The following is a 24,094-nucleotide window of genomic DNA, read 5'->3' as shown; positions in this document are numbered from 1 at the left end:
GGAATATTATGCAGCCATCAAAAGGAATGAAATCTTGCCATTTGCAACGACGTGGATGGAACTGGAGGGTATTATGCTGAGCGAAATAAGTCAAACAGAGAAAGACATGTATCATATGACCTCACTGATATGAGGAATTCTTAATCTCAGGAAACATATTTCCACATTTTTAATGGTCGTTTGAGTTTCCTCCTCTGTGAATTCCTGATCTCATCCTTTGTCCATCTTTTTAAAATTAACCTTTTTTTCTTATTTTTGCAGGTGTTTTTGTAGATATTGGAAGCCAGTCTTTTTGTCCCATTGCAGATCAAAAAGTAAATTCCAAAGATCTCTGTGGAATGTGGATTATTTGAGAGAAAATGATAAAATGGTAGAGAAGAACCTCAAGACCACAACATGCGTGAGTGTTCCCATATTTGTTCCTCTTAGTCTCAGAACAAAACTTTAATAACTATGTCCCAAAACAAGGATACTGCTGTGGGAGGGGAACACCTTGGAAAGCCCTCTCAGGAGTTTTACCAATGTGCATGCAAATTCATAGAAATTATATCATTTTGTTATGATCACTTATGTAATAATAATTCAGCTTTCTATAAGATATTTCTAGTGGGCAGTTATAAACCTGTACCATAGCATGTTTTATGTCTTTAAAAACCCACTTTCACTAGTAGGCAGCACTAGATCTTACTCCTTCTTTTGTACCACAGCCGGCTTCCACTTTGTGGCTTGATTTTAACTTGCTGATGGTTTCCTTGTTGGTTCAGAAATGTAAACTTTAAGAAAATCATATTTATCATTTTTATCTTTTATACTTTTTCTTCCTCAATCTTATGAAACCTTTTCCACTCTTATGTCATAATGACATTTTCCTATATTTTCTTCTCAATGTGTTAAATACTTAGTTTTCATATTGAGATCTTCAATTTGAAATATATTTTATATATAGTATGAAGAAAGAAATACAACTTTATTTTTTCCTCTATGGATTGTCAATTTTTTTCAGTACCATTTATTGACTAGTTCAACCATCCATTTGTAATGGCAGTTCTCTTGCTATATCAAATTCTCACATAAGTTTATGCATGCTTCCCTGTTTTCTGTTCTATTTCATTTGTCTTTTCGGTCCTCCCTGCACCAATGTCATGCTATTTTTGTTACTATAGCTATATGAGTCTTGATATCTGGTAAGTTACAACTGGTAGCTATGTAAATGTTAATTCACTTTAAATTTTGTATATAGGTTTATCTAATCTACAAATAACACCAATTGTACTTCTTTACTATAACTATTTCTTTTCCTTGTCTTATTTCATTGGTAAGTATTTTCAGTACAGTGCTGATTATAGAAGAGGTGATCGATGTCTTGTTTTCATTTTAAAGGGAATGTTTCTGTTATTTTGACATTAATGTTTGCTTTATTTTTAAATTAACATGTTATATTAAAGAAGCTTTTTTTCTATTTCTAGTTTGCTAATAGTTTTAATAATGAATGATGATTGCATTTAATCAAATGCTTCTTCTGCATCTGTTGAGATTAATGTCTTTGTCCTTAATTTCATAAATTGCTTGATTTCATAAATTATTAAAAAATACTCTAAATATTAAGCTATCCTGACATTTCTGGGATAAGCCCTATTTTATGCCATATTAAAAAAAAAAAGATGGTGTTGAATCTGTCAGGCTTTTATTTGGGATTATTGGATTATATGTAAGTATTCAAAAATCACCTTATTAGAAAGGCTTTCACTGCTATGCTTATAAAAGAACAGATTTCCCCCATCCATTACTCTATTTCCTTACTCTCCATTCTTTTCTCTATAGCACTTATCATCATCTGACATATTATATATTTATTTGTTTATTATCTGTCTCCCCCAAGAGAATATAAATTCAGAGGGAGCAGACCTTTATTTTGTTCACTGCTCTTCTGTATGTAACATGAGCAGAATATTTGTTTAATGGACTAATGTACTTGAGATCATTATTTTATGTAAATGATTAAATGTATAAATGAGTGCTATTAGCCCTTTTTTTTTTCTTTTTCTGTCATTGTCTGATTTTTATATTAAGGTTATTCCGACTTTATAAAGTTAATTGGGTAGCTATGGAACATTTCATATAAAGTATAATTACTCCTTAGGATTTGATAATGTCTAGTGTTTTCTGATAGGTAGGAAATGATGAATGACTTGATTTCTTTAATGTTATGGTTATCTTTAGGTTTCTAAAAAATTCTTCTTGAGCTATTTTTGGTAGTTAATATTTTTCAATAAAATTGTTGCTGCTGTCTACATTTTCAGATTAATTGGCATATTAGTTTATTATTGCTGCTGTAACAAATTACTACAAACTTAGTGGCTTAAAACAACACAAATTCATTATTTTATAGTTCTGGAGGTCAGAAGTCTAAAATGAGCAGTAAGGGACTTTTCCAGTTTCCAGAGATTGGCAGCATTACTTGGCTTACTGCCCCACGATACTCTGACCCTCCTACCTCCCTCTGTAAGGACCCTTGTGATTTCAGTGGACCCACCTGAATGATAATTCATGATACTCTTCCCATCTCAAGATCTTTAACTGAATCACATCTGCAAAGTCCCTTTTGCCAAATAAGGTAAAATTTTCACAGGTATTAGGAATTAGGATGTGGACATCTTTTGGAGGGCCATTATTCTATACCTGCCACAATTGGCATCATATTTTTCATTGTATTTTCTCCTGTTTTTCTATATTTTGCCTTTTTAAATTTCAAAATGCATTTATATCTTCCTCTATCACTTTCTCTTTTAATCAATTTGTCTATTTTATATTATATTTGCCTTATTAACTATACCCTGAACAACTGTAGCAGGAGTGGAGGGTTTATTGTAAAGGTTGGAAAGGCATGGTCAGCCATACTGGCAGTTCTGTTCAAGTTAATTTCCTCCCACCTGTCATTTCCCAGTAGTTCATCCAACAAAACTACTTTCTTTGTACTCTGAGCGTTCTAAGTAACCCCTGTCAGCATGCTTCCTAACTCAGTGTTAAAGGTAATGGTTCATCCTAAACATTTTCACTCCTCGTCCCACTGTCGAACTGCTCGTTCTCTACGACTGAAACCTCTGAGCTTCCTTTCTCTCGAGTCTCAGCTCTTGGGAATACCAAAGGAGGCGAGCGGTTCACCTTACTACTCCCTCGGGGCCAAGGCCTGGGCATGCGCACCCGCCGCGGCGGAGTGGAAGCGAAGCACGGGTCTCTGGGACCTGTCAAGCTGGTTCCGACATCTGGGGAATTAACGCGTCCCGCCCATCTCTAGCTCCGCGCCTCCGCCCTTGTTCCCTCTCGGCTTCCAGCTCCTACGAGCGAAAGCCGCTACAAAGGGCTTGAATGAAACGTGTGTGGGTTTAGTGAGTCGTAACCCACCAGGGAATCCAGTCTCCCCACAAACCAGCCTCTCTCGGAGGAGGCAGAAGAGGGGGAGGAGGCAAGGAGCCGAGCGCTGGGTTTCCCCCGCGCGCGCAGCGACTGGAGCGGCGGGGAGAGGCCGGGCCACCTCCCCCTTTCCGGCCATGCACCGCCTCGCCCGCGGCGGTTCCAGGCACCACACTCTCCGCCCGGGTTGCGCCTGCTGTCGCAGCAACAAGCTCCTTCGGCCGCCGGCACCGTCCACCGAGGAGCAGCGCTCGCCCTCCCCACCCCCACCACCGATTCCCTTGTCCGCGAGGACACGCCGGCCAGCAGCCCGCGCCGCCCCCTGGTCAACTTTGAGCTGGAGGAGAAGCAACTTTGACAGTGGCCGCGGGTTTGGAATCCCGCTTCTCCTCGGCAGCAGTAGCCTCACAAGTCGCTGGGGTTAGGTGGGGCAAGAGTTTCCCGGTGCATCTGCGCGGCGTCTGGCTGTTTGCTACCTGTTTCCAGCGAGCCGGGAGCGGGGTTGTGGCTGCCAGTCATGTGAAGAAGGGCAACTTGTTTTTCTCTCCCTTTAGCGACCTCGGCTTACAACTGGATAAAGCGGTATTGAAAGGGTGTAAAAAGGCAGAGCAACTGTTACGAATTGGATAAGGCGCTATGGGAAGGATGTAAATAGGCAGAGCGACTGTTACCAAGAAGGCAACCGCCCAAAGGCAGGGAGGAACGTGGGGCTTGGTCCGGGCTTTTCCCAGTCGCAACATTAATCAACAGTCAGGTGTTGGTTGCAACTTTTCAAGGTCAGCCACCGGGAGCAGCGATTTCCTCTCTGAACCTTGGGGATACGCAGCGCCCGGGTCGGATTTGGCTGAGAAATGCACGGGAAGCCAGAAGAGGAAGGATTGTAGAGGGGGAGGGTTTGTGACCCAAGACCCATCCCCCAACCTCCCCGTAATCTCCCGTCCCCCACTGCCGGGGCGGGGGTGAGTTGTGACATGTGCCTAACTCCCAGCAGCAACTTAGGCAGCAGGTGTCGGTCCTAACCAGGAGCCGCGGCTGCTGGGTACGCCCTCACCGAGCCATGCGGGCCCCGGGCGCGCCTCTTCCCCGCACCTTGCGGTTGCTGCTTCTGCTACTGCTCAAGGTTTCTGCCTCTCCTGCCCTCGGGTCCGCTCTTTCGCCCAGGAACGAAACTTGCCTCGGGGAAAACTGTTCACCTGCACTGAGCCAGCGTCGCAGTAGGGACGCGTGGGGACTGGGAAATTCTGCAGGAGACCTTCTGAGAACCCGTGCGCCCAGGGAGGAGGAGCAGGGGGCAGCGGTGCGCGCGGCGCCCTTGTGGGACCTAAGGGCCACCCGGGGCGGTGACCCAGGTGCGGGAAGAGGGGCGGAGGCGTCGGCCGCAGAACCCTCGGGACCTCCAGCCAGGCCATCTGGAGCCTGGAGGTGGAAAGGTGCCCGGGGTCAGGAGCCCCCTGGAACTTTAGGGAGAGGGAACCTCCCGGCTCTCCAACTCTTCCTGCAGACCTCAGAGGGGAAAGAGAAGGGTCCCAGAGGCGCTGGCATTTCTGAGCACGGTCAGGAGCAGAGTGTGAGGACAGAACCCGGAGCCAGCGACCTTTATTACTGGCCAAGGAGAGGCGGGAAACTCCAGGGTTCCCACCACGACACCTCACCCAAGATGGTCAGTGGACCGTCGGGGCACGAAGGGCGGACGATCGCACCCCCTGGCAGGGCGCTGGCCCAGAATGGGTCCTCAGGTGAAGGGGTCCACGAACGCGGGGGTTCCCGCCGGGCGAACAGCACAAACCGGCGCTTGCGACTAAAGAACCCCTTCTACCCGCTGACCCAGGAGTCATACGGAGCCTATGCAGTCATGTGTTTGTCTGTGGTGATCTTCGGGACTGGCATCATTGGCAACCTGGCGGTGATGTGCATCGTGTGTCACAACTACTACATGCGGAGCATCTCCAATTCCCTCTTGGCCAACCTGGCCTTCTGGGACTTTCTCATCATCTTCTTCTGCCTTCCGCTCGTCATCTTTCACGAGCTGACGAAGAAGTGGCTGCTGGAGGACTTCTCTTGCAAGATTGTGCCCTATATAGAGGTAATGGCTTCCAGGGGGTCTCAAACTACTGGCTTTACCCATTTCTGGGATTTTAGCATCAGAACAGCTGCACCATGCACGTACCTAGCTGCTGAACCCCTTTACTTTTTTTCTGGGTCCCTTCTCCATTTCTCATGTCAATCATTGAGAAAGAGAGAGAGGCAGCTTTGTTCGCTCACCTTCAAACTCATCTGCTCCTGGATTGTGAAATAATTATGATCTCATCATGTATAGAATTGTTTACATTTTAAATTTATCTCACTGAATATGGCATTTACATATATTTCTGATGTGGCACCTATCAGAGATTCTAGGGTTAATAAATAGCCAGTCTGTGGTTGTCATTACCAGAATTCAGCAACAACAACAAAAAACCATGTATTATTTATTGAGTAGTACTCCAACATGATTTTTCCCCATGAGGATTGTTGAATTTTTCTTAAATATCAAAATGGAAATACTATTTTATTTGACAAAGGAAATCTGCCTTTGTCAGTTGGCTTCATGATGTATTAATAACCTCCCAAATTAGTTTAAGTGTCCTTTGGCTGTCTGCCATGCCATCCCAGCTAAATTCTATGTCATTTCTTATTTCTCTCCTTTTCCTTCTCAATTTCTTAACAGTTTTATTTATTTTGTATGAATGAGCTTAGGCAAAAATAACACTTTGGCCATCCTGGCACAGACTTCATATATATGTGTATGCATGTGTGTGTGTGTGTGTGTGTGTATATATATATATATATATATAAAGTGTGTATATATATATACTATATATATATACTAAGTATATAATATATACTTGTCATTTGTTAGTATATAATGGATTGGCTATTTTAAGGGATTGACTAAGACTAGAAAAATTTCTTAAGAAGAAGAGGGCATATAATAGTTTCCAAACTTTGGAAACAAAAATATTGCTGAGTAAAATTTTGTTTTATCTTACAGCTAGTGTCCTGAACCGTTATTATAGTAGTTGGAATTTGCTCTTTAAATGGCCTCTGTTTAAACACCAGCTCTTGGAAGGAGCCCAAGTGCTTTGTAGCCAGTTGTGTTTTTAGCCAGCTGGCCCTTAATTTCCTCCATTCCAACTGCCCATTTCATTTATGGAAGCAGAAGAAGGGAAACTGTAAATATTCCAGAGCCCCTGATCCTGTCTGGCACCAGAGCCAATGACACTATGTTCAACATTGTTCCAGGGCCTAAAGCTAGGGGATAAGTAAACAGAAAACAGTACCTACTTAGAAGAACCAAGGGAAGAGACAGTAAATAAGACCCTCTGTTATCCTGGCAGGGATCAGATGCAGAATCATTCCATGCTGGTTAAATCAGCTGTTGCTACTTTACCAAGGCCTAGGGTTTCTCTTGTTGCCAGGCGCCAAGTAGCTCTGAAATATCTAATTTATTTGGTAGACAGTTCATTTTTGAATTGCAGGGGAGGTAGTTGAATTTATGTAAGAGAAATGTGTCTATCAATTGCATTTCCAAGGTCAAGATTTATGATTTCTCTGCTGGAATAATGCAGACGAAATTGACATATGCAAGAATGAGACAAAAGTAAACTATAAAGTGAACAGGAGAATTACCCCCAGTAACAGAGAAGTGTATTGGCTTGTCTAAAATGTACTGGGCATGATGAAGTCTTTATACATTAGAGGAAAAAACAATATAAAGAGAACAAAAAAAAAAAAAAAGAAAGGAAGAAAGAAAAGAAACTGGGGAAAGAAGAAAAAAAGAAGTTACCCAGTTCTTAAAAAAAAAAAAACTTTAAAAGAAAGGAATCCCATCCAAATTCAGAAAAGAATATAAAAACTTTCGGTAGTTTATGAGACCTCTGAGTTTTGAGTGATGGTATTTCAAGTATGTCTTTTCTTTCTCTCTTAACTCTGAGGATTTTTTTAAAATGTATGTTTTCATTTTTATTTCATTTTTAAACTTAATTCTCTGCTCCTTAAGAATATTTTTTTACCTTTTTTATTATTAAAACAACTGTTATTTTTTTCTCTCTGTATTCCCCCCCTTCTTTATAGACCTATTTTTTTTTTTTTTTAGTTATTAGTACTAGGCTTTATTTTCCCCAGAGAAGCAAAGGTTAGAAAAAAAAAATTTACTCATTTTGTTTCTTTAAAAATTAGACTTTTTACTGTTAAAGTAATGAATGAAAATCTTAAGTTTCTTAAGTAGTGTTTCTACATTCCTATCCTATTCTTCTGAAATAATTTTATAATTCGTTAGTATGTTTTGTGAAAATAATTATTGGATAGTAGTTATCAGCTCTATAATTTCTGATGACGAGAACAGGAAATACAGTCCAAATTTCAAAATAAAACATTTCTGCCTTTAGGAGGCACTATTATTTTCACAGAAGTAAGAGAGATTGAGTCCCTGTTCCATGTCAGGTTCCCGAAAGAACAGACCCAAATGTGGAGATTTGCTTTGCAGGAAGTTTACTGGGACATGCGCTCAGGTTCAACACCTAGTAGGGAATGAAGGAGGCAGGACTGGGCAGAGGGAGAAGTTGAACTGTGATCCAGATGCCGGAGACCTTGGCTGACACCACAGGAGCTCCCAGGCTGGAGGACCTTGCCTGGTGTCCTGAACGAGGCAAGACAGCCCGGACTTTGTCTCCTGAGGGACCAGTCACTGGATGGAAGTTGCTCCCAGGAAGCGGGGGTGTAACCTCGATCTGGGTGGGTCTCTCTAAAGGGCAATTCCTAGAGGGGGATGCAGCTGAGAGCCACCAACCACCAGTGCTAGGGGGAATCAGCCCTGCATACCTGAAGGAATTTGTGGGGAGGCAATCTGGGTGGGGAGCCATAGCCTGCACCACAGTGGCTTTTGAATTATCAGGTTAAATTAGAACCAGATGGCACTCTGATCCAACCCCCTGACTTTAAAGATGAAACATGAGGCCCAGAGAGAAATGATCATCCTAAGCATATATACCTTGTCCGTAGAAGCCAGACTCCTCATCTCAAGTTTGCTTATTAGACAAACATCTACAAGGCAAGAATGTCCAATGAGTGTTTCCTTTTTATGTCTGCTCCTTGGCATCTTTTATTTTTTTTGAAAGATTTTATTTATTTGACAGAGAGGTAGAAAGCACAAGTAGGCAGAGCGGCAGGCAGAGGGAGAGGGAGAAGTAGGTTCCCTGCTGAGCAGAAAGCCCGATGCAGGACTCGATCCCAGGACTCTGGGATCATGACCTGAGCTGAAGGCAGACGCTTAACCGACTGAGCCACCCAGGCGCCCCTTCTTAGCATCTTTTAAAAAAAGATTTTTCTATCCAGTAGGTAGGTAAAAATTAACCCAGTTAACCTCATTTGCTATATGATGAAATTTATAGCTTTTTATATTCTTAAGTTTCATCTTGCTTCTCATAAGTTAACAGTAAGTTCCAGAGTTGGTAGCTCATTAAATTTTTAAAAACTGCAATCATCTGAGTCAATTGCACTTTTTAATGTGTCAAAGATGATTATTTTAGTGATCAAATTAAGCTATGTAGGTTACATTTTTATATTCTTAAAAATCACAAAGTGTTTTAGACTGGTAAAAGACACTGTAAATAAGTATATTTGTTTAAACTTTCTCAAAAATCTTCCCCCTATGATTCGATATCTGTATAATCGTGAAATGATCACTACAATAACTCTAGTTAGTATCTGTCACCTTACATAGTTACATTTTTTTTCTATGATGAAAACTTTTATAATTTACTTTCTTTCTTAACAACTTCCAAATATGCAATACAGTATTAACTATAGTCACCATGTTGTACATTACATCCCGATGACTTATTTTATAACTGGAAGCTTGTATCTTTTGATACCCTTCAAGAACCCCCAGCCTCTAGCAACTACCAATCTCTTCTCTGTATCTATGAGCTTAGGTTTTTTGTTTTAGGTTTTTTTCTTGTGTGTGTATGTGGTTTTGTTGTTGTTGTTGTTGTTTTTAGATTCCACATATAAGTGAGATCAGGTGGTATACGTCTTTCCTGTCTGATTTATTTCATCTAGCAAAATGCCTCGAGGTCCATCTATGTTGTTACAAATGGCAAGATTTCATTCTTTTTTATGGCTGAATAATATTCCAGTGCATATATATGTGTGTGTATATGTACACCACATTTTTTTCATCCATTCATTCATCCATCAGTAGACACTTGGGTTGTTTCCTTGGCTATTGCAAATCATGCTGCAATGAACATAGGGTTGCATTTATCTTTTCAAGTTAGTGTTTTCATGTTCGTCAGATAAATACCCAAAAGTAGAATTGCTAGATCATATGATAATTCTATTTTTAATTTTTTTAAGATTTTATTTATTTATTTGACAGAGAGAGAGAGAGCACAAGCAGGGGGAGCAGTAGAGGGAGAGGGAGAAGCAGGCTCTCTGCTGAACAGGGAGCCCAATGTAGGGCATGATCCCAGGAACCTGGGATCATGACCTGAGCCAAAGGCAGATGCTTAACTGACTGAGCCACCCAGGCACCCCTTTAAATTTTGAGTAATCTCCATTCTATTTTCCATAATAGCTACACCACAGTTAATTTTATTAATCTTAAGAAATTTTCTTAATTTTCTCTCCTATCTTCCCCTCTGCCTTCTTTTCTTCTACCATAGTTCTTTTTTTTCCCCCTACAACTTGAGTATTAGCATAATCTTAAGGAGATAGTGGAATTTGGGGAGAGTTGGGTTTGTGTAGAAAAAAAGGAGGTGTTTCTTCAGCAGAAATTACATATCTTTGTAATTTACATTCAACTCTTGTTTTATTTCAATTTGTTGGCATAAGCCTTGGGGAGAGTAGCCAGCTTCCAGGGTCTGTTGCTAGAAAGTAATTTTATCATATTTAATGTTGCTATGAGTGGGAATATACTGGGAAATGTTGTAGTTGATAACTTCTCTCTTTCTATTCCAGGATTCTGATGCCTTTGTAGCCCAGTGGTAAGTCCCTTAAGGATCAAGGGCAGATGGAATGGTAGGAAAACGGGATAGGAGAAAAGAGAATCTGAGTGGATGGTGGCCATCCTAACAGACACATCATTTTCAACTGGTTTATCAGATAGTCACCAGAAAAAACAAACAAACAAAGAAACCAGAACTATACTCAAAGTGATAGTTGTACGTGGAGAGAGAGGGGTAGGGGAGAGGGAGGGAGAGAGATGGATAGATATGGAGGTCTGGGTGTGGACTGCAATAGGAGATTGGCATAGGAGTTCCCTATCACACTATTCCTTTAAGGATCTAACAAATGATTAAAGCCAAATAATTCAGGCACTGAATATGGCAACTGGAACAGATCTTTGCTCATTACTTGATGAAAGCCAACCAGAGTCAGTGTATCATCTGATTCAGATCCACTGCTAAATATGTATTTCTGTTTGGACATTAATTGGAAGTTTTGAATGAGGGAGGGGCTCGAGGGAGAAGGAGAGAGAGAATCTTAAGCAGGCTCCATACCCAGCACGAAGCCTGAGGTAGGGCTCGATCTCACAATCCTGAGATCATGATCTGAGCCGAAATCAAGAGTCCTATGCTTAACCAACTGAGCCACCCGGGCGCTTCTAACTGTATTTTTATTTTACTGGGATACAAGATTCCTGCATCAGGGTGGAGGATGGATAAAGGGAATGCATCTCACCAGGGCCTCTGGACCAGAGATGATTTGGGAAAGATCTACAATGTTTTGTGATGAAAAGAACCAGGTTCTCCAATGGCTTTAGAAATACTTGTTTTAAACTGATTTTAAACTGAGTGAAACAAATGGCTCTTTAATTGCCTTAGATTGTAGTTAGCACTGACAGGTAAGAAAGGAAGGGTCCTGGAAGCTGAAGATGATTTACCATACAGGTATGCGATGCCACAAAGATTTCCTTGGAACCCCTACATTCAAGTAAGAGCACATTTATCATGACAGATGGTAAATTTGCTTGAGTTGTGGATTAGCCATTAGGTATTCTAATGGACTTTTAAGTGGAAAGATACAGTTTTATGAGCAATTTGAAAGTCACTAATAATAATATTCTCAGGGAAAATAAACTCAGTGTATGCAAATGGTACTCAACAAATATTTTATGACTTCCTACTAATCCCTTTATAATCATTTCCTGCATTCCCATGCAAGTAAAAATATTTAGCTGATGACTTTTGCAGAAAGGATTTAAAAAGTTATAGAATGAGCTTTTATTTATAATGCCATTTATGAATAGTGTATGGCAAAGTTTACTGAATTTGGGTTCTATATAAGAAATAGAAGTTTTATTTAGCATAATTCCTCCAGTCCCATCCATGCTGATGTAGAAGTTGGGTATTCATCCTTTCTGATGGCTGAGTAATATTCCATTGTATATATGGACCACATCTTCTTTATCCATTCATCTGTTGAAGAGCATCTTGGCTCTTTCCACAGTTTGGCTATTGCGAACATTGCTGCTATGAACATTGGGGTGCATATGGCCCTTCTTTTCACTACATCTGTGTCTTTGGGGTAAATACCCAGGAGTGCAATTGCTGGGTCATAGGGTAGCTCTATTTTTAATTTTTTGGGGCACCTCCACACTGTTTTCCAAAGTGGCTGTACCAACTTGCATTCCCACCAACAGTGTAAGAGGGTTCCCCTTTCTCTACAACCTCTCCAACATTTGTTGTTTCTTGCCCTGTCGATTTTTGCCATTCTACCTGGTGTAAGGTGGTATCCCAACGTGGTTTTGATTTGAATTTCCCTGATGGCTAAGGATGATGAACATTTTTTCATGTGTCTGTTAGCCATTTGTATGGCTTCTTCAGAGAAGTGTCTTTTCATGTCTTCTGCCCATTTTTTGGCTTGATTATTTGTTTTTTGGGTGTTGAGTTTGAGAAGTTCTTATAGATCTTGGATACCAGCCCTTTATCTGTAGAGTCACTTGCAAATATCTTCTCCCATTCTGTTGGTTGCCTCTTTGTTTTGTTGACTGCTTCCTTTGATGTGCAGAAGGTTTTTATCTTGATGAAGTCCCAAAAGTTCATTTTTGCTTTTGTTTCACTAGCTTTTGGAGATGTATCTTGAAAGAAGTTGCTGGGGCCGATGTCAAAGAGGTTATTGCCTATGTTCTCCTCTAGGATTTTGATGGATTCCTGTCTCACATTGAGGTCTTTCATCCATTTTGAGTTTATCTTTGTGTATGGTGTTAGAGAATGGTCGAGTTTCATTCTTTTGCATGTGGCTGTCCAATTTTCCCAGCACCATTTATTGAAGAGACTGTCTTTTTTCCATTGCATATTTTTTTCCTGCTTTGTCGAAGATTATTTGACCATAGAGTTGAGGGTCCATATCTGGGCTCTCTATTCTGTTCCATTGGTCTATATGTCTGTTTTTGTGCCAGTACCATGCTGTCTTGGTGATCACTGCTTTGTAATATAGCTTGAAATCAGGCAACATGATGCCCCCAACTTTGTTTTTCTTTTTCAACATTTCCTTGGTGATTCGGGGTTTTTTCTGATTCTGTGCAAATTTTAGGATTGTTCCTAAAGTGTTCCAAAGTGTTCCAGCACTTTGAAAAATGTCATTGGAATTTTGATCGGGATGACATTGAAGGTATAGATTGCTCTGGGTAGCATAGACATTTTAATAATGTTTATTCTTCCGATCCATGAGCATGGAATGTCTTTCCATCTTTTTGTGTCTTCTTCAGTTTCGTTCATGTGTGTTCTGTAGTTCCTGGAGTATAGATCCTTTACCTCTTTGGTTAGGTTTATTCTGAGATATCTTATGGTTTTTGGTGCTATTGTAAATGGAATCGTTTCTTTAATTTCTCTTTCTACAGTTGTATTGTTAGTGTATAAGAAAGCAACTGATTTCTGTGCATTGATTTTGTATCCTGCCACATTACTGAATTGCTGTATGCGTTGTAATGTAATTTGGGGGTGGAGTCTTTTGGGTTTTCCACATAAAGTATCATGTCATCTGCAAAAAGAGAGAGTTTGACTTCTTCTTTGCCAATTTGAATATCTTTTATTTCTTTTTGTTGTCTGATTGCTGTTACTAGGACTTCTAGTACTATGCAAAGAAAGTCAATTATCATATGGTTTCACTTATTTGTGGAACATAAGGAATAGCATGGAGGACATTAGGAGAAGGAAGGGCAAAATGAAGGGGGGGGAATCGGAGGGAAGGATGAATCATGAGAGACTATGGACTCTGAGAAACAAACTGAGGGTTTTAGAGGAGAGGGGGGTGGGGCGATTGGTTAGCCCAGTGATGGGTATTAAGGAGGGCACGTACTACATGGAGCACTGGGTGTTATACAAAAACAATGAATCGTGGATCACTACATCAAAAACTAATGATGTATGTAACTAACATAACATAATAAAATTAAATTAAAAAAAAGAAATAGAAGTTTATGATATTCAAATATGAAATTTAAATAATTTCCTTAACTAGTGATTATACTGAGAATGCCATTCTTTTCTAAAGCTTGTCAGTGAAGTACACACAGAAATGGATTTTTCTTTACTTCCCTTCTAGAGATACTTGTTGGCATTCAGCCTGGAAGGATTATATATAAAACAGCAGCACCCAATAACTGATTAAAGAACAGTTTGAATAATTCATTATTTTCTATAATCCTTTTCCACATATGTCATCACTCATTCATTTACTCACTATCCATTTATTCATCAAACATTTATTGAGCTTTCCTACTGTATTGGGTATGATAATAGGTGGGGATGGGAGTAGAAGGAGTGGGAGAAAAGGGGGGAAAGTTTCCAGAAATGAGTAACATCTGCATTACTGCTTTTAAAGTAACGTTCTACAGTATAATGAGCACTATACTAGAGGTTAAAACAAGGTATTATGGAAGGTCAGGAATGGGTCCTGGAATGAGTCAGCTCACAGTTGTACTTACTTAGGACCAAAGATGGACAAATTCAAGTGAAAACTGTGCTCACTCTAATTCTTTTTCTATCATATTCTTATTATTAGTCTTCATAAATTCTACACAGCCTAGATCCCTGGTGAAAAGATACAAATACAAAAATCTTTTAATTCTTGCTTTCTTGTTTTCTCAATCTTTTGTGGGATAGGAAGCCCATAAGAATCATTGGCAAGATAATTTGGCAGATAGGACAGCCCTAGAAATTTTCATTTGGAACACAGAATTCTAAATTATTATTTAGAATACAATGCCTGAGATAACCGTCTCTGCTTTGGAATTATTAGTCCTTATTAGCCATAAGGAATTAGGTAAATCAAATTTTAAAATTTTACTTAAATGATTGGTTCATTTAACAGTGTAATAATAGTACATTAAATTGAGTCCCTTTCTTCTGAAAATCTCAAAAATGTACCTATTACTTAATTTGACCTTAGAGGGGCACCTGGGTAGCTCAGTCGGTTAAGCATTTGCCTTTGGCTCAAGTCCTGATCCCAGGGTCCTGGGATCGAGTCCCATGTCAGGCTCTCTGCTCAGTGGGGAACCTGCTTCTCCCTCTCCCTCTGCTGCTCCCCCTGCTTGTGCTCTCTCTCTCTCTCTGTCAAATAAATAAATAAAATCTTAAAAAAAAATAATTTGATCTTAGAGAACCTAGGAAGAAAAGCTGAGAAGGGAGATATGTTAGACCCGATTATATATCCCTTAGACCCTGTTATAGAAAGGGAAGCATAAAGAATGGACTTTCTCAAAATTGAATTAATCTTTCAAGCACAGAATCAGAGTGAGCACTTACCCTGAGTTCCCAAGGACTGCCAAGGTATCTGGTTATATCAACAAAGCATCCTTCAACAGCAAAAAGGAAGCAAGTATGTCTGGAAAAGCAAAATAGATCTGGGTTTATGATTCCTAGGCTGAGTAGGTGGGGGTCTATCTACCTTGCCTTTTACCCTTACCCTGCAGGGACCTTGATAGAATGTTTCCACCTTTACTAGCTCTTTGCTAGATTTAAGTGTCACATTGGAAGCACACGGATCTGTGGCTGGGGTGTGGACTATGTGCAGAAAGGGATGGGCAGGCTGCTCTGCAGTGAGATTTGTCTCTGGCATTGCACTTCTGCTCCCACCCTCTGGGGATCCTCTGGTCCTTTTACTTCCCAAGAATTGACCTGCCAAAGTCCCAATAATTAACACAACCTTGTTGCCAAGACTAACTCTTAAGTATCCTCATTAGAATGGTATTCTTTGTGCCAGAGGAGATGATCTCATCTAAAATTTCAAGGTAGACTGGAGAATGGGGTTGCTGCAACCTCAAATATGGGGTCTATTTGAAAAGTAGGTATACATACTTTCCATAAAACTTCTATAAAACACAGGATATAATTACAGTGCAAGGCTTGTTCCTGAGACAGAATACTTTTGGTTTGTGAATTTATGATAGTTTTTAATGTTAGTTGTCAGCACACTTGAATGGTTATAGCATTAACAAGGCCAAGGTCACTGATTTGATCCAGGACTGGAATGAGTCATTTTCATTAGGTCTGTGACTGCTCAGGTTTGCCATTTTTTACTTCCTGCTCATCACTCCATCTCCGAGGGCCTTTTCTCCTATCTTCATTGTCTTCTTGGTTCATATCTCTCATGTATGGGAAAAGCATCTATTAATTCATTTACAGCAAGATGTGAGATTTAGAGATACATGTCTTTTATAGGAGGATTTATGAAGAAAGAGTACTTCCTTAATAGACTACCAAGGATGGGATTTTGGTTAAGAGCAGAGAAATCTTGTCTTAAAATATTGTTTCTTGGTGTCATTCAAATCATAATTACCCAACCACAAATGGATGAGGAACGTGTTTTTAGTTTAGGTTTACTGTCATGTAAACTAATGTCATTAAGAACAAAGGAAAACTGGTGAAAATTTATTATTGTTCTTTGGAAACTCATCAGAACCTCTAGGTGAACAACAGAAATTCCAGGATTCCAGGTCACTTTAAGATTGATTAGAAACATTACAGTAATACCAACAACTGCTTGGGCTTGGGATAAATACTAATTATTGAGACTAAATAGATTCCTTAAGATCTGTTGATTTCATCCCTCTTAGGACAAATGATGTTAATCTTGCTGATTGGTTTTTTTATACTAATGAGCATTGACATACTTATAACCAAATTACAATGTTTTAGACAAGTTGTAGTAATTTTTTTTTTAACTGCGAAAGAAATATACTGTGCTACAGAGGTCATATGTCACAATTGGTAGGAAACTTTATGTCGAGGTCGGACTGTAAAAGTAAAGAAAGATTTATAAAATCAACACACGTTTGGGAATGCTATGTTAGCTTTTAAATAGTCTCAATTGTTTTTAAAATAAGGAAGAGAATGAGACTATAATGACAGCTGATGCCTTCAGTGTTTTTCCATGGCATTGGGAATCAAGTATAGATGAAATATGTTGGGTATCATTGAAGTAAATGGATGTTTGTGATATGTGGGTGTGTCAGATTAAATCTCAGTAGTTTTGATAAAGGGAAGAAGCCCTCTCTTTGCGGAAGAGCAGCTGTAAATGGCTTTATTTCATTTTAGAGATCCATGCGTGTTTGTAAGGGGTGAGGCAGATCTCTCCCACTCGCTGTTTTGGTTTGGAAACACTAATGGAAGTGTGTTACCACCCTAGTATCATGACTTGCATGCATTCTGAAAGGAAGACCTTTTGATAAAGGCCGTCTTATTCACAGCAGAGGCTCTGATAAACATGCTCTCCCTACTGGTGATCAAAGAAGTGCCTCTTTCCTGGAGAAGTTGCCCTGAAGTGTGGCAAGGGTAAGGATTATGGAAAATGCAAGAGGAAGCCAAAGGCATACAAGCTCAAACCATTTAGAGTTTCAAAGGAAACTCTACCCTGTGCTCCTCCTGCTTTTTTCCTGCCTGATTGTTAGGCCTGTAACCACAGACTTATAATAGATTATCATTCATGGTCCAAATGAATGGGTTTTCTTAACAATAATGCCCTTGTTTTGTGAGTTACTTGTATACAAAGGACAGCACAGAAATAGACGTACTTAAACATCTTTTTGAGGTAAAATATAAGTTAGGCTAGAGTACAGTTGTCATGGCTTTGGTTAGACATTTCCCTATTTTATAAAAATCGGGATATTTCAGTCACTTCACTGTACTGAAGCATGTTGACTCAATTTCATATGAAAGAAATTTTGTTTGGAAGTACATGGGTCTTTTTCCCCCCATCATTGTTATCACTGATTTATATCAGAAAGTTTAGCAAAAGGTACCATTTATTTGATAAAAGTTGTACCTTCATAGCTTACTGTCATTCAAAATGGTTTCTTAGGGGGCACCTGGGTGGCTCCGTCAGTTAAAGCATCCAACTCTTGATTTCGGCTCAGATCATGATCTCGGGGTCATGAGATGCAACCTTGCATTAGGCTCTGCGCTGGGCATGGAGACTGCTTGAGATTCTCTCTCTCCCTCTCCCTCTGCCCCTCCCCCCACCATCTCTCTCTTTCTCTCTCTAAAAAAATAAAAACACAATACTTAAAAAAAAAAAAAAAGATTTCTTATTTGTCTGTCTGCAGTAAGCTTCTGAGAAATGGAGCAACAGCTAAGACAGTAGCTCAGGATCTTCCTGCCAGGATCCTTACTGTTTTTCGTAAAGCGTCCGTGTGTTCTTTGTTCCTATCATTTTGAGTGAACTCGAATTTAATGTAGTATGAAGTGAACACGGTGGCTCCGGTTTTCTCATGGCCTGATGTTTGTACCGAATGAGAACTTGAACAGTAGGAAGAATGCTTTGGCACCTCGGCTGCTGCTTTCCCACCTGAGTCCTCAGGTCTCGACTCTGTGCCTGTCCCCTGCCTTGACGCGATGCTGCAGGTTGCTGAGCTGCCAGAAGCCTCGCTGCCCTGCACATGGGCTGGGTAGGGGCTGAAGGCGCTGTGCTGTTGTTCCTCTGGGATACAGAGATGGGCAGAACATTGCTGTATGAAAGAAAGCTTTCAGAGTTGTTTATTTTGATTCTCTTTGCTTGTGCACTTTGATGCCAACCACCCTCAAAACACTCCATATCTCATTTTCCCAAATAGTTAAAAATTTCTGCTGTCAGCTTTCCTCTGATCTCGTTCTCAAAATTAATAGTCTTGTCCATTAGAAGTGTTTACAGTTCTGCTTTTGTTGACGTTAATTATTTCTCCCATTGCAGTTTAATTAATAGGAGATTGTATCTTACTCATTCCATGTCTCTGGATGTTGCTTCAAAAAAAGAAACTACCCCGTACCAGTTTTACTCCCAAGAGCAAATGTCTTAGTGACGTTGAATTTTAGCAATCAGATATGGTCATTAAATGCAGAAGATCCAGCATTTATGACACAGTTTTATAATTGCGTATCATTGCACCATTCATCTCGGTAGAATTTCCAATGAGCTGTACGTAAACACATATATTTAAAAATTGTGACTGAAATCTTTTCATGTTACCCCAATGTTTAGCAATCTTAATTGCATGGTTAGAGTTTATGTCAGAGAAAGCGGAAATTAGCCCACCACCCATGATCCAGATGATTTTTATCAATTAATTTCTGAGGTTGATTCTTGACAAATGTTTAAAGCCTTCTATAAATAATTTGGGAAAGTACTGAGCGGGAGCTTTGTACCTTTCTCTCTCTTTCACATCATAAAATCAAGTGCAGAAGTGAATTTACAGAAACCTACCTGAAGTAGTAACACTGCAGGAGGGAGGAGGTACCCAGGACTGGCCTTCGGGCGGTTGCTGGTGGCAACTCTGTAGTAAGCGCTATCTGCATTTGGGGCAGTGTTTTCCTCGGAGGCCCCAGCTCTTGTGACCTTCCTGCTTCAGCTGGCTCCTAACTGAGGAGAACACGATCAGAGAGAAGTACGATTGGACAACAGGAAGCTGGGTACCTGCAATGTGTGTAGGAAACCTAGGAAGCTTCCCTCAATCTGTGATTCGTCGAGAGGACTACAGATCAAATACGTTCTTTCAAACGCATCTGGTGCTCAGTCCGAAAGCTTTTGGGAACACGGCTGAAGAACTAAGCATCTTCAGATAAAGTACAATGTAGAATTCCTGAGCGAACGTTGGAGCACATGTAAATCTTGCTTAAAATTTGCCCCGGCTTTTGCTACCATGTGCGATGAAATATACAGAACCTAGAAAACATTTTTTGCTGTTTGAAGCAGCAAACGTCTTCTAATTAAAAATGGATGTGCAGCACGGTTGATAACTATCTAAGGAGAGGCAGTCTAACAACCTGTCTTAATACATGTCCACCCGCATTCATTGGCTGTTCCCTCTCATGAAATGCTTTGTAACAGACTGGGAGGTAGGTATGCAAATGCTAGCTCTTGTGCAAATTGGTCCAGATTTTATTTTTTTAAAGATTTTATTTTATTTATATATTTGAAAGAGAGAGAGCACGAGCAGGGGGAGGGGCAGAGGGAGAAGCAGGATCCCCACTGATCAGGGAGCCCAGTGTGGGCTCAGTCCCAGGACCCTGGGATCATGACCTGAGCCGAAGGCAGACGCTTCACCGACTGAACCACCCAGGCACCCTTGGTCCAGATTTTAAATCTCTGTGTTTCAAATTAAGGAGATTAATTGGGGGAGAAGATGCTATCTCTTGAGTGTCGTGTGTTCTTTGTAAATAATGATCAAAAACTACCAAGAAATGGATGTGCCAAGCCTCTAAGAGATTGCCTCTCATCAGACTCTCTAGTATTTTGTCTATTTTGTCAGTAGAAATGTTATTCATAATTTTAAGAGAGTGCACTGCATAAAGCTCTGTAGCTTTGTTATTTGTGGACTGACTCCGGATATGTGGGCGACAGGGACACGCGACAAAGATTTGCGTTAGTGAAGATGGCACAGAAGGTCTTGCTGAGGATTTGTGTACATTTGATAGTTTGAGGATTTTTTTGTTTTACATTCTTATAGAGAAATGAATCAAAATATTTGAAAAATATATAAATGTGAAGTTTCAAAAACCCATAAAATAAAATACTGCAATTTCTAAATAATACTTTTGATGCAGACTTTTAGAAAATAGCCAGTCCTCAGATTTCCATGCAAAGTGTGGCAATTACTGACATTAAGAAAAGTAATAATCTGATCTTAAGACAGTTGCATAGTGTGGGCCTCAATTTTAGAATTATTTTGAATCTCTGGCATAGAGGCAAAATAAATTTCCATCAAGGTGAACAATTTGTTAATTTGAAAGATAATTTTAAAAAGGTGTATGGAGGGTGCCTGGGTGGCTCAGTCAGTTAAGCATCTGCCTTTGGCTCAGGTCATTGATCTGGGGTCCTGGGATCGAGTCCTGCATTGGGCTCCCTGCTCAGTGGGGAGTCTGCTTCTTCCTCTCCCTCTGCCCCTCCTCCCCACTCGTGCTCTCTCTCTCTCAAATAAATAAATAAATAAAAAATCTTTAAGAAAAAATAAAAAAGTGTATGGAGAGTTGACTTTTTATGACAGTCATATTGGATGGATATTTCTTATACTGGTATTTATGGGAAACTTTCTGAAGATTTTGTACAAGAATCGTGGTTATAAGCTCAACCATGTCGTCTTGATCTGCCCGATCTAGATTATGAATCATACTTTTTCTTCAGTTTTGCTTTTCATACACTTAAGCCCTCATTATATCTCATTTTCAGACTGTCTCCACTAAGAGTTGTGAGAATAGTCAGGGCATGGATGCGGTATCCTTATTTTCCATAGTGGAACCAGTAGACACTGACTAATGTTTAGCGTGTAAAAAAGGGGAGAGTATTTGACATTGGAACTCTCATAGAATCCGTAAGGCAAGTTGCCATCATTCTGGGAAGAGTGACAGCTTGAATGTAGCAGATAAACTACTGATGTGTTGAGTGTCAAAACTGTTATGACAAATGGTTTTCCTTTTTTCAACATGATCCCTTTGAGTTCTAACAAATTAGACAGGAACATTTTATATATATATATATGTACGTTTTGGTTTATATATATATATGTACGTTTTTGGTTCTTAACCTTTAGTTGTTGATTTATTTAGATGTCTGGACCATATGCATATAAGAGTTTGGATGCAGTGCTCTGTGTGGTCAGCATCAAAGGGTTTTCTGATCTGAAATTTTCCTATGGCTGGTACATCTAGACATTGTTTCTGGCTCCTTTTTTGCATATTTTCATGGTTATTTTTTCTATCTCCCATCTTTTGACATTCCTTCAGTATCTCATATAACCTTAAATTTGGTAAATGTACTTAATTCATGATAGCTGTACTTATTTTATGCCTACCTGATCCAGTAAGTAGCTTCTTTGGGCAACATAAATTCATAGTGGTGGATTGTCTCTTGCATATTGTGATTTTTAATTGTGAATCCATGTTCCCTCAAATTTTATCTGTGGATTTCTGAGGTCTGGTTTTAAAGTGCATTCTTCCAAAGAGGTTTTGTGTTTTCTTCTACCAGGTGCCTGGGACAATTTAAAATTGTAATTTGGTTTTTTTCTGAGCCACATGGATGGTGTGAATTCTGGCCTTAGGCCAGTGTAAATTTGAGCTCCTGGTTAGAATTTGCTCTTCTTTGTTTTTAATCTCCAGTTCACCTAGATCCAAATCATATAAGGTTGACAAGTTTCTCTACTATTTCCTTCTATTTTTCCTCTTTATACCCATGAAGATGTCACTATTCGGGGAGTTCCCAATTCATAAGGGGATCTTTGACCTAATCCCCACGTACACTGGCTCTAGCTTTGTTTCCTGTCTCTGTGTACTTGGGCACCTGCCCCATTACCTAGTTAAAACCAACTTGAAACTCTCATCAGGATTGGCAGATGTCCCCAGGGCAAGCATGCAACATGGAGGGGGAGGCGTCACTGACCTGTTTGGCATTTGTTTTTTCATTGATTTTGACCCCTGGAGGATTTCCCTTTCTTGTTTTCTACAAGTGTATGTATTTGAAAATAATATTAAAATACTTTACTTTGCATTTAGGAGAAATTGGAGATCTTTACTCATTTGTTGGAATTAATAAGCTCTTGAATGTTTGCTGTGTGTGAGGCATGCTATTGACCTGCACACTGGAAAACATGACTATCCTTTTCAGTAATGAAAATGGGATGCACTCAACTATCCTTACTCCTTATCTGGATCTTCTGGTGGCCGGCATTTTCATGGTGACTGAAATTTTTGAGGTGTCTCTGCTCTTTTCTAAAATAAAGTGGTATTGGACTAGCTGATCCTTATGGATCCTTTCAGCTGTAAAATTTTTTGACTCCATGACCCTTGAACCACTGCATTTCTTTATTTTCCCCTCCTATTTTTATCTTATAATAATTCAGCTAAAGACACCAACCCAGTTACCCATGCCTCATTCCAGGAAATTTTTTTTTTTTTGGTCCTGTTTTGCCCATCTGTATTTACTGCCTAGCATTCTGATCTTTTAGAGATCACCCAGAATAAATGTGTTCCATGTTCCTCCCACAGGTCGCTTCCCTCGGAGTCACTACCTTCACCTTATGTGCTCTGTGTATAGACCGCTTCCGGGCAGCCACCAACGTGCAGATGTACTATGAAATGATCGAGAACTGTTCTTCGACAACTGCCAAGCTTGCTGTTATATGGGTTGGTGCCCTACTGTTGGCGCTTCCGGAAGTTGTTCTCCGCCAGCTGAGCAAGGAGGATCTGGGGTTTGGTGGCCGAGCTCCTGCGGAACGCTGCGTTATCAAGGTCTCCCCAGATTTACCGGACACCATCTACGTTTTAGCCCTTACCTATGACAGTGCAAGACTCTGGTGGTACTTTGGCTGTTACTTCTGTTTGCCCACACTTTTCACCATCACCTGCTCTTTGGTGACTGCAAGGAAAATCCGCAAGGCAGAGAAAGCCTGTACCCGGGGGAATAAACGACAGATTCAGCTAGAAAGCCAGATGAACTGTACAGTAGTGGCTCTGACCATTTTGTATGGATTTTGCATTATTCCTGAAAATATCTGCAACATTGTTACTGCCTACATGGCTGCAGGGGTTTCTCAGCAGACAATGGACTTGCTTTATATCATCAGCCAGTTCCTTTTGTTCTTCAAGTCCTGTGTCACCCCTGTCCTCCTCTTCTGTCTTTGCAAACCCTTCAGTCGGGCCTTTATGGAGTGCTGTTGCTGTTGCTGTGATGAGTGCATTCAGAAGTCTTCAACAGTGACCAGCGATGACAATGACAACGAATATACCACAGAACTTGAACTCTCACCTTTTAGTACCATACGCCGGGAAATGTCCACGTTTGCTTCTGTGGGAACTCATTGCTGAAGGACAACCTTTTGTTTGGTTAGATTTATTTGATTTTCAGATCCTGTGAAAGTTTTTACTTCATATTTTTCCCTCCTGGGGGAAAAAAATGCAACAAAAGAGAGAAATATTAACTACTGTAGAACTGATTCTGCAAATTAATATTTGTGCTTTGAAAAAAAAATGTTTATATTTAGTTATTTAAGAAATATGAGGAGGCCAGTAGTTTTAGGTCATTTTATCTGGTATGGTGCTAATATTTTATTTGAAAAAAGTTACTGCACCTTAATTAATTGCTAACTTTCTTTCTTTTAAAAAAAAAATATATATAATCAGTGTATATTGATTATAGCCATGTGATTTTGTAGGTTATTTTATGTTTGAGTTGTGAT

At 40.0% G+C, this 24,094-nt stretch overlaps 1 protein-coding gene across 1 annotated transcript; it reads left to right on the top strand.

Annotated features, from left to right (window-relative positions):
- The first annotated feature begins 1,811 nt into the window (after positions 1 to 1,811).
- Positions 1,812 to 23,796, top strand: GPR37 (G protein-coupled receptor 37). The gene is made up of 2 exons (XM_035021040.1): positions 1,812 to 5,494; positions 22,905 to 23,796. The coding sequence occupies exons 1-2, from the start codon at positions 4,469 to 4,471 to the stop codon at positions 23,721 to 23,723; spliced, it is 1,845 nt and encodes a 614-aa protein (XP_034876931.1). The 5' UTR covers positions 1,812 to 4,468; the 3' UTR covers positions 23,724 to 23,796.
- Positions 23,797 to 24,094: the final 298 nt, after the last annotated feature.

Source organism: Mirounga leonina, unplaced genomic scaffold (assembly GCF_011800145.1).
Source record: "Mirounga leonina isolate KUSES-001 unplaced genomic scaffold, KU_Mleo_1.0 Mir_174, whole genome shotgun sequence".
NCBI lineage: Eukaryota > Metazoa > Chordata > Mammalia > Carnivora > Phocidae > Mirounga > Mirounga leonina.
This window is presented reverse-complemented; position numbering and strand designations above follow the sequence as displayed.

Excerpts from the sequence above, each read along its gene's own strand:
- GPR37 (XM_035021040.1), top strand. The coding sequence starts at position 4,469 with ATGCGGGCCCCGGGCGCGCCTCTTCCCCGCACCTTGCGGTTGCTGCTT. Across the intron at positions 5,495-22,904 it reads AGATTGTGCCCTATATAGAG|GTCGCTTCCCTCGGAGTCAC; the intron begins GTAATGGCTTCC and ends TTCCTCCCACAG.